A 14,657-nucleotide genomic window follows, 5' to 3' on the forward strand; every position below is an offset into this window, starting at 1 on the left:
CACATACACTGTCAGTTGGGTTATTTTGTCATTTTATGTCATGTCATAGTAGTTTTATTTTATTATTCTTTGTCTTTGTATATTTTTTGCTCTTGTTGTAATTTACAAAGAGTAATTTTATAGTATTTTTTTTATTTTTTTTTTGGTGGTGAGTTTTCAGGTTTGTATATGTTTGTGTTTTTATTGGTGGTTTGTTTTGTTTTTCTGTCACTGAGTGTTTGAGTTTTCTCTGTTTGCGTTATGAGCTGTGTGTCAGAGTTTTGATTCCAGAGAGAGCTGTTGATCTAAAATAAAGAAATTAATTTTTGATTTTTAGTAATTAGGAGTGTCCTTTTAAGGACTTGTTTATATTTAATTAATATTATTGACTGTTCATGAATAAGATTGTAATTTTATAACTTAAAACTCAGCAATTAGCAGTTTTAATTTTATTTTTGACGAATCAATGAATATTTCTAAGAATTAAGTCAGCAGATTTTTTTTTTCTCTTAAAAGTATGAATTTTAACTTAGTAGTTTCGATTTATTATACTCTAGTATTAAGTAGTTTAGTCGTTTTGTCCTTAAATTTTTGTTTGTTGCTGGCTTGAAGCCTATTAAGTAGTTTTGTTTTAAGGTTTTCAAATTTGCGCTCCATACTAGAGTGTGTTAGGATTTTATTTTGTGTAGTTACCTTTTTTTTTATTTTTTTTAGTGTGTTAGGATTTTATTTTGTGTAGTAACCTTTTCTTATTTTTTTAAAGTCAGTGTAAGTGTTTTTTGTATTAGTAACATAGTTAGTGTTAAATTGCTTACCTGGTAAATGCTTTCACAAATACAGTGAGTTTAACTGAGGTGTGTGTGTAGGAATGAGATGTTTTCATTCTGAAGCTCTCAGCACAACTGAAGCTCTCAGATAGTATTTTAAACTTACATACAAGCATACAAATATTATGTTACTTTATATTATTACTAGCGGCTACGCCCCTAGAGGCCTCTAGTGGCACTTTAAATGTTTTTGTTTGATAAAGTCTCTACTTTAATTTTTTTGTACGATACCTCTTCATTTGACGTTGAAGTCTCCTAAACGTGTTTTAAAATTTCGATTTTTTTGTCATTTCTCTTGGGAGGGTGGTGGTACCCTCCCCCAAAATAGTTAAAAACCTTCCCGGGACTTATGAGAAGCTACCCTGTTAAGGAGAACCCGATCGGTTCAGCGGTTAGCGAGATCCTTCGGTACACACAGACAGACACACAGACACACAGACATCCTGTTACTTTAGTATAAGGACTAGCGGCTACGCCCCTAGAGGCCTCTAGTGGCCTTTAAATGTTTTTTTTTTATTTTAAATATCTAATTTGAGAAATAACTTGTCTATGTTTTCAATTGTTAAATTCAAGCGTCTACGCAGCGCGACTACGTAGCGCAACTATGTTAGCGACACTATGCGGCGGAAATATTTAATATTTTTGATTTTATTGTGATTTCTCTTGGGAGGGTGGTGGTACCCTCCCCCAAAATAGTTATAAACCTTCCCGGGACCTATGAGAAGCTACCCTGTTACGGAGAACCCGATCGGTCCAGCGGTAAGCGAGATCCTTCGGTACAGACACACAGATACACACACAGACATCCTGTTACTTTAGTATAAGGATGGGATAATTTTTTTTAGACTTACATATAGACAGACATTCTGTTTCTTAATATAATAGAATATTTTTTTATGACATACATTAAGACATATAGACATCCTTTTACTTTACATTTTAGAATAGTTTTTTTGAGATACATATTATAGGGTGGTTGGTTTCGGAGATACATACATACATCATATTATTTTATATTATGGGATAATTATTTTTAAAAGCTTTTCTATAATTAGGGTCACCCGTACGTCCGTTCGTCCGAGACAGATCGCTTTTTTTCGCTAATTTAGGCATGTTATAATTGTCCTATCATTTTCAAACTTTGCATGATGATTCCTGTTGTAGTTAGGTACGATTTAGAAGCATAGCAACTCTGTAATCATTACTGAATGTCCGTACGTCCATTTTAAACATGTTGATTTTTCTACTTTTTAACAACAAATTTTTATGTGATCAATCTATCCGTTTGATCTGATTTTTGGTATATTGATTCCTTGTACAACAAAGTTCAATATTATAAGCGAAGCAACTCTATAATCAAGTCCTAAAAATGTAAGTATGTCCATAAACATTATCCTGTAACAAGCAGTTTTACAAAAAATTGACTTACAATTTTGCTTCGACTCTTGTACTTTAATATACCTTAATACATAATACATACAAACATCCTGTTACTCTATATCAAATTATAATTATTTAAGATGTACATACAGACAGAAAAATAGACATCCTTTAGACATAAACATAGAATTAAACAATTTGTTTTGGACAAACATACAGACAGACATCCTTTTACTTATAATTATTTTCTTTAGGTTATCGTACCTGGTAATATCATGAGAGACCCAAGAGTCTTCAGGTATCTTTTCCTTTTAGTTATATTTGCAGCGTTGCTATAAAAGGTCTATTTACATAAGTTCTAACCCTACAAAAGGTCTAATTTACTAAAGGTCTAATTATACAAAAGGTCTAATTACATAAGTTCTAACTCTACAAAAGGTCTAATTACATAAGTTATAACCCTACAAAAGGTCTAATTACATAAGTTATAACCCTACAAAAGGTCTAATTACATAAGTTCTAACCATACAAAAGGTCTAATTACATAAGTTCTAACCATACAAAAGGTCTAATTACATAAGTTCTAACCATACAAAAGGTCTAATTACATAAGTTATAACCCTACAAAAGGTCTAATTACATAAGGTCCGTCCAATTTTTACATACTTTAATTTTCTTTGGATAGTAATTGTAATTTGCTCAAAGCAGTATAATAATTATTTATCGCATCGTATTATAGACAGCTTCCTGCGGATATTAAAATGAAAAAGTTTAAACCAGTATTATTAGCTCGAGTGGCCGAAGGTCAAAACTGGCATTAATTTTATGGTTTTCAATTTAATGATCGTGGAAAAATGTCTATTTATCCATATGGCTGAGAACCGGTTATTTATAATCCAGCGGATATTCATCGGTTTTAAAGCTGGAATTTTTATTTGTCTGTAAGCATGATATTTTTAAAAGCGAAGCTTTTCTATAATTGTGGTCGGTCCGTCCGTCCGTCAAAGTGAGCTCTATTCATTAATTAAAACAGGTTAGAATTGGCCTATCGTTTTCAAACTTTGCATGATGATTTCTGTAGTAGTTAGGTACAATTTAGAAATCGTAGCAATTCTATAATCAATGCAAGAATGTCCGTACATCCATTTTAAACATGCTTAACTTTTTTGACAACAAATTTTTGTATGTTAAAATTATCCGATTCTTCTGATTTTTTGATTCCTATTACAACAAGGTACAATGTTATAATCGAAGCATCTCTATAAACAACTCCCAAAAATGTAAGTAATAGTATGTCCTTAAACAGTATCATCTTTTTATGCAGTTTTGCAACAAATTTACTTACAATATTGTTTGTACTGATGCATTGATATATTGCTAATTCAGTTCTGACAATCTACAAGTGTTAATGTTCGTTGTCCTTCCATTTCATAGTTTCGCATTTATGGATGTTGTCATCCTTCTTTTCTGATGATATACAGTTGTATTTTATTTTCCATATTTTGTGCATCTTTAAAGGCCCCATGAAAATAAACCAACCCCCTTTTATTTTAGGGGAGGGGGGGATTCCGTGAACGAGTAGGCAAATTTGTGGGAAAGCACCTATATTGATTTAATTTAAGGTTCAAGTTATCCCCAGACGGACAATATGTTATGCTGGCATTCAGACCTCAAAGGTAACTTTTCTTTATTCCGGGAGATATCCGCTGGATTAGAACCGGTTCTCATGCATATCATCCGCATAATATCCGCAGAAAGCTGTCTATAATACGGGACAATAAATAACTATAAAATTAAGGGTTCTAAAGGGATAAGACAATGGCTGATCTACTCATGTACATCCCCAATGATGATAAACAAAATTACCCCTTCTGTAGATTACAATTTGTGGTTGAAACGATTATAGACTCAACTTGATGAATCAACTAATCAATTTTACTAAAGTCCTCAACGTTGTTAAGCCAACGAATAATAAAACGTTATTATAAAACATTGGGGACTAGTGTAATAAACAGCCCCTCTCTCTTACTCTGTTTTCTATGTCCGTCTGTTTTCACGTTACAGACAATTTTTAAAAATGTCTTGAATCAAAAATTAAGAGATTTTGTGTTTTTAAATTGGAAGATTTTTTTATGATTTAAATGAAAATAAATGAAACAAGGATGACAACATCCATAAAATCGAAGCTTTAAAATTAGACAGTAGGAGAAAAAAATTTTAACACTTGTAGAGTGTCAGATATTAATAAGCAGAACATTGATTTATAATTCTAAAAGAATGATTTATTATTAGTAAATAATATTCTATTACAACAATGAGGTTGAATATACTTTCTAGTCTGTCTTTCAAACCGACATATATCCACTATATTAGAACCAGTTCTAAGCCATACTGAAAAATCATGTATAGCATTGTATTACATACAATTTCCTTTAAATATTCGGCCTCTTGGGGCTAACAAAACTGGTTTTAATCTCATAATTTTGTTTTAATATTCTTAAAAGGTTTCTATGATACGATGCGATAAATAACTATTCCAGTATGGCTTTAAAACTGATTGATATACGATGGATTAGCACTGATCTTAAGCCATTCTGAAAAATAATGTATAGCATCGTATTATAGACAGTTTTCTACAAATTATATAATACAATTTATAAAATTAGTACCATTTATCAATTTGTGGAGAGCTAAAAAAATTTTAAAAGAAAAAGATGTTTTAATTTAACAAAAAGTTCTTCTAATTCTAGTCGTAAAAAATTTGGAAGATTTATTTCCTGTCTTAAAAAATAGAAAATTAAATTTTCAAAGACATATAGATATACAAAAATCTTGTTACTTAAATATATACTAGCGGATTCGCCCCTAGCCTTTAGGGGCTTTGCCCAAAGAGGTAATTTTATTTAAAATTTAAAAAAATAAAAAAAAAGATTAAAAATTGGAGGAACTCTCATAGTTGTCCAAGGGAGGGGGGTAATGGGGCCAAATTTACCCCCTAACCATTTAGGAGGGGGTATTTACCCCCCCCCCAAACATTTTTTGGGGGGTAAATACACCCCCCCCCAAAAAAAAAAATCTCTAATAAAAAAAATTTTTGCGCGCATTTTTAATACTATATATTTAATAATATTTTAATTACCCCCCAAAAAAATTTTACCCCGGGGGTAAATTTTGGGGGGGTAAACTAATTTTACCCCTGCAAACAGATTTCAGTGGGGGTAATTACCCCTCCCCCCAAGCAAATTTTACCCCTGGGGTAAAGATTTTTTGGGGGGGGGGGAGTAAAAAAAATTTGCGGAGCGCTTCGCGCGCCATTTTACCCCCCCAAAAACGAATTACCCCCACCTTAAAAAATGTTTACCCCCCCAAAATAAAAAGCTTGGACGACCCTGGCCGAACTCTTACTAATTTTTCGGAAAAAAAATTGAGGGATTTTTTTGTTTTTTGGGGGGTTGGGGGTGTCCCACCCTCCTAAAAAATAGCCTAAAATTACCACATGACCACTAGGTATATTCCCTGAAGAGTAGAATCCGATCAGTTCAGTGGTTACCGAGATCTTACAGATGGACAGACAGACGGACGGACAGACTGATAGACAGACAGACATCATTCTACTTTGTATTATAGATGATGGGACAATGTACTCTTTATTACATTAGTCCCCAAAGTTGTGTAATAACGTTTTCTTATTGGCTTTATAACTTCAGGGACTTTTTCAGAATTTTGATAGGTTTGTTTATAAAGTTGAGTGTTTAAACATGTCAACCACTAATTTTAATCTTTAAAGAGGGTAATTTAGTGTGTCATCATGGGGGATGTACATCAATTCATCGGCCTTTGTCTTATCCCATTATATCCATGAAATATATATTTATGTATAGATTACTAGATATTAACTAACATACAGACATACATACAGATTTGGGGGTGATTTTTTTCTTGGGGCGATTTCTCTTGAGAGGGTGGTGGTACCCTACCTTAAAATAGTTATAAACCTTCCCAGGACCTATGAGAAGCTACCATGTTGAGGAGAACTATATTGTTTCACCGGTTAGCAAGATCCCTGGGTATAAACAGACAGACAGACATTGTTCTATTTTGTATTATAGATGATAGGTTGAATATAGATTTTGTAAAAAATATTCTGCGAATGTTGAAAATGCCTGATTCAAGGGAATATTCAAAATCCCCCCAAAAAGTGGGGCTATTTGATTTGAGCTTCTTTATAAAAATACTTGCGGTTACGCCCCTAGTGGCACTTGAGGAGGGGTAATTGAATCAAAAACCAATTTTTTAAGATTTGGATTTTTTTTAAGTAAAAAAAACTTTTTTGGGGGAGGGTGGTCGAATCCCTCCTGACCCCATTTGTTACTTTATTTTTAGAAAATTAGATTTTTTTTGTGTGGGGGTTGGGAAATATTTTTTCTAGGTCTCATTTCTTTTGGGTAGCTATAAACTTTCCCAGGACCTATGAGAAGCTACCCTGTTAAGAAGAACCTGATTGGTTCAGCGGTTAGCAAGATATATATAATTATGTTTAGATTGTTCCGACATAGTTTCCTAGCTCAGTATGAGGTATACAATATCATGAGTGGAAGGTAAGTAGCATAGCTCATATATATATTTATGTATAGATTGTTCCGACATAGTTTCCTAGCTCAGTATGAGGTATACAATATCAGAAGTGGAAGGTAAGTAGCATAGCTCATCTATATATTTATGTATAGATTGTTCCGACATAGTTTCCTAGCTCAGTATGAAGTATACAATATCATGAGTGGAAGGTAAGTAGCATAGCTCATCTATATATTTATGTATAGATTGTTCCGACATAGTTTCCTAGCTCAGTATGAGGTATACACTATCAGGAGTGGAAGGTAAGTGGCATAGCTCATCTATAATTATGTATAGATTGTTCCGACATAGTTTTCTAGCTCAGTATAAGGTATACAATATCATGAGTGGAAGGTAAGTAGCATAGCTCATCTATAATTATGTATAGATTGTTCCGACATAGTTTTCTAGCTCAGTATAAGGTATACAATATCATGAGTGGAAGGTAAGTAGCATAGCTCATCTATAATTATGTATAGATTGTTCTGACATAGTTTCCTAGCTCACTATGAGGTCTATAATATCAGGAGTGGAAGGTAAGTAGCATAGCTCATCTATAATTATGAATAGATTGTTCCGACATAGTTTCCTAGCTCAGTATGAGGTCTACAATATCAGGAGTGGAAGGTAAGTAGCATAGCTCATCTATATAATTATGTATAGATTGTTCCGACATAGTTTCCTAGCTCAGTATGAGGTATACAATATCAGGAGTGGAAGGTAAGTAGCATAGCTCATCTATATAATTATGTATAGATTGTTCCGACATAGTTTCCTAGCTCAGTATGAGGTATACAATATCAGGAGTGGAAGGTAAGTGGCATAGCTCATCTATATAATTATGTATAGATTGTTCCGACATAGTTTCCTAGCTCAGTATGAGGTATACAATATCAGGAGTGGAAGGTAAGTGGCATAGCTCATCTATATATTTATGTATAGATTGTTCCGCCATAGTTTCCTAGCTCAGTATGAGGTATACAATATCAGAAGTGGAAGGTAGGTAGCGTAGCTAATATATAATTAGGGTCTGTCTGTAAGTCTGTCTGAATATTTGTAGTCATGGTAGATTATTTTTACGCCTCTTCCTGTATATATCTTTTCTTTTCTCTCTTTCTTTCTCTCTCTTACTCCCTCTCACCCTTTCTTCAAGCTATCTTAAATACTTATATCAGTTTATAATCCTTTTATATAATAGATTCCAGGATTGCTTGAAGGTATTTTATTTTTAGATTTGAGTCTTGGGAGGGCTTTAGGTTGTTATTATTTCCTATGTCATCCCTTTGAATATAATGCTCCTAGATTTACGATTCAAATACTTTAATGTTAGTCAGTTTGTCCGTCAGTTTAAGATCTTTGTAACCACTTAAACGATTGGATTCTACTCTTCAGAGAATATATCTACTTGTCCTGAGCTACTTTAAGTTATTTTCTTGGGGGGTGGGAGCCACTATTTTTACAATATATTTCAAGAACTATTTACCTTTTATCTATTTATCTATCTTTCTATCTATTAAGACGCGTGAAGCTGCAGCCGGATCTAGACGCGCTGCTAAGATCACTGGGGGTTGAGGTACCCCCAGGGGGCCCGGGAGGTCCCCAGGGTGGAGGTCCAACCCCCGGCACTTCCCCTCCACATTTACCAATTGAATATGCAGAGTGGGGACCTGTGGGTTCTAGCATTGCCTATGTGTTTGGTGCTAATATTTACTACAGAGAAACTGCTGAATCAGAAGATGTGCCCATTACAGTCTCTGGAACACCAGGTGTAGTCTTTAATGGAGTTGCGGATTGGGTGTATGAGGAGGAGGTTTTGAGTGACACACGAGCATTATGGTTCAGTCCAAATGGAGATAGAATTGCTTGGATTGAGTTTAATGATACAAGTGTGGATGTAATGACTATTACCCACTATGGTCAACCTTCCAACCTTCAGTTCCAGTATCCTATTCAGACTCCACTAAGATATCCAAAGCCCGGACGAACCAATCCGACAGTGACCGTGTTTACAACAACTGTCCGAGGTGTCACCAGAACACCAAGGCCCCAAAAATTAGACCCTCCGTCTTATTTTAAGAATAGAGAGAGTATTATTTATGCTGTTACTTGGCCTACTGATAATGAGATTGCTATGACATGGGAGAACAGACATCAAAACTATTCCGTGGTCAATATCTGTCGTCTGTCTGCCAGCAATCCAGACTGTCAGGATAGTCTGGTTATGACTTCACTAAATGGATGGTTGGAATTAGAAGAGGCTCCAGTATTTACTCAGGATGGTAGAAAATTTGCATTGGCACTCTGTGCTAATGGATTTAAACAGGTGAATGTGATTGATAGAGATACAAATCAGAGAGTACCCATTACTAGTGTAGCTATGGTAGTTACTAACATTCTTCACTGGGATCAAGTCAATCATGAAATTTATTTCAAGGCTACCAAAGAAAATAGTCCTGGTGAACGCCACCTGTACAAGGTGACAGACCTGGAGTCTGGACATCCTGGTCGGGTCACATGCTTGAGTTGCCAGGAGCTGAACTCTCGTGGTGGTGCCTGCGGCTTCAATGAATTTGAATTCTCTGCTGACCACAGTTACTATGCCATGTCATGTGATGGACCTCATGTGCCACAGGTGTACATGTACCAGACTAACCCAAACAAGAGACTGGATATCCTGGTAGATAATGGACAGTTATCCGCAGACCTGGCAAGAAAACGCCTTCCCAAGGTATCTAATTTGGACATTCCAGTGGCCAATGGAAAGTACATGGCCAAAGTGAGACTGTACTTGCCTCCAGATTTCTCTGAAAATAAAAAGTACCCCCTCATCATAAATGTTTATGGAGGTCCCAATTCCCAGCAGGTAAATGACAGGTTCCACTTGGATTGGGGAACATATCTAACCACCTCAGAAAACATTATCTATGGTTTGATTGATGGCAGAGGATCTGGATTCAAAGGCGATGACATGCTGTATGAGATCTATTACAATATTGGACAGGTAGAGGTAGATGACCAGATTGATGTTACCACCCAGCTTGTTAGTCTGTATAACTTTATTGACAAGTCCAAGGTTGCCATCTGGGGCTGGAGCTATGGAGGATTTGTGACAGCCAGTGTTCTTGCCAGAGATTCTGATAGGTAGGAATTTTCAATATAGGGAATTCATGTGTAGAGATGAGATACTAACAATGTGAAGTATTTTTGTGTGTTGACTATAAAAATCTTATAATGTCATTATAAGGATAGATTGTTCTTGATGTAGTATTGACTAGAGTATCCCAAAGTTATTAATCTAACAAATAAGAAAACTCTATCAAAAAACTTTGGGGATAAGTGTAATAAACAGCCCATTGTCCCTTTCCTGTTGATATAGATATTTATTTAATGTTTTAGGGGAAACATCTTCAAGCGTGGAATAAGTGTTGCTCCAGTGACTAACTGGATCTATTATGATTCCATCCATACTGAAAGATACCTGGGTCTACCCACTCCGGAGGATAATCTTCGTGGATATCAGGTAAACTGATCCAATAAGGTAACCCGATCCAATAAGTGTTACTCCAGTTTTTCCCCGCGATGATGGCTCAACACATAGCACATCTGCTAAATGTTGGGAAGGTGATAGGTTTGAATCTCGGTCCCACACTGGGTCATAAATAAAGACTATAAAAATGGTTCCTACTGCTGCTACTGTGAAAGTGGCTCGTTACTGTTACTGTTACCAGTGACTAACTGGATCTATTATGATTCCATACACACTGAGAGATACATGGGTCTTCCCACTCCGGAGGATAACCTTCATGGATGTCCTGATCCCTGAAAATGATAGGTAATATCAACAACAAATCATGTATTATATAATGTTTAGGCTAGTGATGTATCTGCTCAGGCAGCTAAATTTGCTGGGAAGAAATTCTTATTAGTTCATGGGTCAGCAGATGATAATGCCCACTATCAGAACTCCATGATGTTGGCTAGGTCTCTGGAGGAGGCCAATGTTTTGTTCAGGTATTTATAAAACTTTGGGTACCAGTATAATTCACAGTTTTTAGAGTAGTAAGAATAGGGGAAATAGTAGTAAGAAATGGTTGTCTGATGGGTGTTACTAAACTTTATACCCGGGGTGTTTGAACAGAAAAGATTGATTTTCCTGGGTTGTTGGACCATAACATTGTCAGAGACAGCATCCCCTCCCGTATGAGGTATACATAGTATTATTCTTGTTTACTTTATAGGCAGCTGAGTTATCCTGATGAGGCCCATGGACTAGTTGGACTCCGCCCACATTTCTACCATTCTCTTACTGATTTCATCCTCAATGATTGTTTCAATAGTTAACCAAACAATAGAATTGCTCACTTTCATTGTCTGAGAGGTGTTACAGCCAATAGCAGCGCTCCATTTCATCATGTGATATGATTTGAGCCAATAGGATTGTTCAATTTCATTGTTTGTGAAATATTTTCAGCCAATATCAATGCTCCTTTTTATCATGTGATATGATTTGAGCCAATAGGATTGTTCAATTTCATTGTTTGTAAAATATTTTCAGCCAATAGCAATGCTCCTTTTTATCATGTGATATGATTTGAGCCAATAGGATTGCTTAATTTTATTGTTTGTGAAATGTTTTCAGCCAATAGCAGTGATCCTTTTGATAATCTGACAAGAGTTAAGCCAATAGGATTTTGCAATTTCTTTGTTGGAGAAATGTTTCGGCCAATAGCAATGCTCAATTTGATTATGTGAAATGAATTAAACCAATAGGATTAATCAAATGAGCTTAAATCCTGATAAAACTAAAATCATAATATTTAATAAAAATGAAAATACTATTGATTGGAATGCTCTTAATATTAAGCTAAACTTTAACAATGAAAATGAGTTTGATCCTGAGAAAATAAAAATCTTAAATTATGTCAATTCAAGTAGCAATATTCCTGCAATTAAATTCCTAGGTGTATTTATAGATCCTTCTTTAAATTTTAAATATCATGTAGAACATTTGCGTAAAAAGATTTCTAGTTCCTTATTTCTTATAAATAGAGCTAAACATATACTGAATTTAGATAGCAAAAAAATGCTTTTTCACTCACTTATAAATAGTCATTTACTTTACTTTTTACCTGCCTGGAGTTGTGGTCTTAAATCTACTATGGAACCATTAATTAAATTGCAAAAAAAGGCAATAAGAATTGTTTTTAGTAAGAAACACATCTCACACACAATGCCTTTATTTAAAAAAATGAATGTCCTTCCTTTACATGAATCGGCTAATTATTTGAAATTATTATTTATGTATGATTTTATAAACAGTAAGCTACCAAGTTCCTTTCAAGGTACATGGCTTCGCCGTAATCAATTACATACCAGAAATCTTAGAAACTCTAATATGTTTGATGTTAAAAAACCGAAGTTTAAATCTATTGAAAGATTTCCTAAGTATCATTTTCAAGAATTATGGAATAACCATTGTAATAATGATTTATTAACCCACAATCAATCAAGAAAAAAATTTATAAAAAATCTAAAAGAATTTTTGTTATCAAGCTTAACTTTAGTGTGTAACAACCCATTATGTCAAGAATGTAGATAAAATTATATTTCTTTTCAATATTGTTTGAAATCTGATAAATCAATTAAAATCTATTTGTTGAAATGTTTTTTTAAAATTTCTATTATTGCAATAATGGTGTGAGACTTGTATGCCCTAATCAATCCTTCCTTTTATCATTCTTTCCTCTCCAATATGATTTTATTTATTGCTTATTATCTTTTTTCTATTTTTTGTCTTATCTATATGGCCTGTATGAAAACAATGTGTGAAAACACATTACTGCATACTTCATGGTTTTTAGGAAACTGCCATTTGGGAAGAAATTTTTTTTTATAAATTAACCATATCAATAAAATTTGACTGTATATATAAATGTATATAATATTCATTTAATTCATTTATTATTTTGTTGTTTTTTTTTCTATGTATGTACACCCAAGAATAATAAATCTAATCTAATCTAATTACTTATTTTCATTGTTTATGAAATGTTTCAGCCAATAGCAGTGCTTAATTTGATCATGTGTCATAATTTGAACCAATAATATTACTCATACTGATAAGATTATATTGCAAACAATAGCAACACTCAAATAATTCCTGAAAAATCTTCCAATGGTTTCAAAGAAAATCCGTAAAAAATAAGGCATATTTTTTAAAGAATTTAAAAAAACTTTTTAATTTTCGTGGTAGTTGCATGATATTAATTTAAACTTGATTTTAGTGAGCCACATTTTATTCTGTTCAATGGTTTAAACTACATCTATTTGAAATGATTTAATTTTTCTAGCATGAAGTTTTAAAAATATCAAGACTTTAAAACTGTATTTTTGTGATTTATACAATTTCTATAACTGGCTTATTTTCACAATAACAGCATTTTAATGATGTCTATTTGTTTGTTATATATTGTAATACAAAATTAAATATGTTTGATGATATAATTGTAACTTATGCTTGAAATGATTTTTCTGAAAAGCACTTCATGCAACTATCCCTTTAGTAATTTTTGACAATTTTCAAATACTTTTTATCATATTGTATTATGTTGGATGTTTATAAGATGTTCTTATTTTGTACTGTAAATATTGTAAAATAGAATTTGCCCTCAAGTAGATTTACTGGTAAAAATTTGTTTGATATCTACTTTATACAATCCAATCACAATTTAATCTGAAAATTTCAGCTGTCTATTTTCAATAGCAACCAATGAAATTATATTTTTCCCCTAATAACAAAATAAATTATCTTTCTAGATATTTTTTTATGAAAACTGACATCATTTTTGCTTTTACATTTGTGTGAGAAAGACTAAACTACAAAACTTTTGTGTCACTTTGTCTATGACGTCATATGACGGAATAGAAAAAGGGAAGGGGGGAAGAAAATCTCTTCAAAAGAGATGGCAGAAAAAGGAATCGTCTTCCTCAAAAGTGACACAAATGTTATGTAGTTTAGTCTTTCTCCATTTTTGTGTTTATTCTTGATATATATTCTTATATTAAAGTAACAGGATGTCTGTCTGTTTGTCTGTGTGTATGTCTGTTTGTACCAAAGAATCTTGCTTACCGCTAAACCGATTAGGTTCTCATTTATAGGATAGCTTCTCATAGGTCCTGGGGAGGTTTATAACTATTTTGGGGGAGGGTACCACCACCATCTCAAGAGAAATCACAAAAAAATAAAAAATTTTACGTATATATAACTATATATTTGAAATAAAAATTTAAAGTGCCACTAGAGGCTTCTAGGGGCGTAGCTGCGAGTACAATAATAAAGTAATAAGTTTTTTTTTTGTTTGAAGCTGAAGATCTCATAAAATGCAGGTCCAAATATGAAGTACTTTTCAGTGAAGCTTTATAAATGTCTTGTATTGGTTATATGCTATTTTTCTTACCTCCCCCGCCTTTTAAAGAAAGCTTATTATAGGTCTAAAGATGATTTTAGGATGTTTTATTTCTGGATTTATGCATTTTGATGGTTTTAGGCTATTTTCTGCCCCCCTTCTTACTCCTTAAAATACAGAACCTTTAAATTCAGGGTTACAGTCACTAACAACATAGTTATGTAAATAGGTTTTTCTATAATTAGGGTCGGTCCGTCCGTCTGTAACGTTTAGATCTTTTTGTTAATTTAAGCATGATAGAATTGTCCTATTGATTTCAAACTTTGCATGGTGATTCCTGTATTAGTTAAGTACAATTTAGAAAGCGTAGCAACTCCATAATCGTTACCAGATTTTCCGTATGTCCATTAAAAACCTGTTGATGTAAAAAGCAATTATCTCTATAATCAAG

The 14,657-nt window shown here is 33.5% G+C and overlaps 1 protein-coding gene across 2 annotated transcripts in view; it reads left to right on the forward strand.

Moving 5' to 3' along the window:
* Positions 1–13,378, forward strand: part of LOC145307172 (venom dipeptidyl peptidase 4-like) — a 20,378-nt gene extending 7,000 nt beyond the window's left edge. Inside the window, exons 7-13 of one of the 2 annotated variants that reach the window (XM_080149523.1) lie at positions 2,441–2,484; positions 3,809–3,862; positions 7,371–7,427; positions 8,319–9,941; positions 10,197–10,320; positions 10,672–10,811; positions 11,039–13,378. In XM_080149523.1, coding sequence (XP_080005649.1) covers positions 2,441–2,484; positions 3,809–3,862; positions 7,371–7,427; positions 8,319–9,941; positions 10,197–10,320; positions 10,672–10,811; positions 11,039–11,141 — 2,145 coding nt within the window. In that variant the 3' untranslated portion in view covers positions 11,142–13,378. Of the gene's footprint in view, positions 1–2,440; positions 2,485–3,808; positions 3,863–7,370; positions 7,428–7,626; positions 7,707–8,318; positions 9,942–10,196; positions 10,321–10,671; positions 10,812–11,038 lie in introns of those variants that run through there. The other variant, XM_080149524.1, reaches the window with a different exon arrangement.
* The last annotated feature ends 1,279 nt before the right edge of the window (positions 13,379–14,657 follow it).

Source organism: Acartia tonsa, chromosome 15 (assembly GCF_053477335.1).
Source record: "Acartia tonsa isolate MP-2025a chromosome 15, ASM5347733v1, whole genome shotgun sequence".
NCBI lineage: Eukaryota > Metazoa > Arthropoda > Copepoda > Calanoida > Acartiidae > Acartia > Acartia tonsa.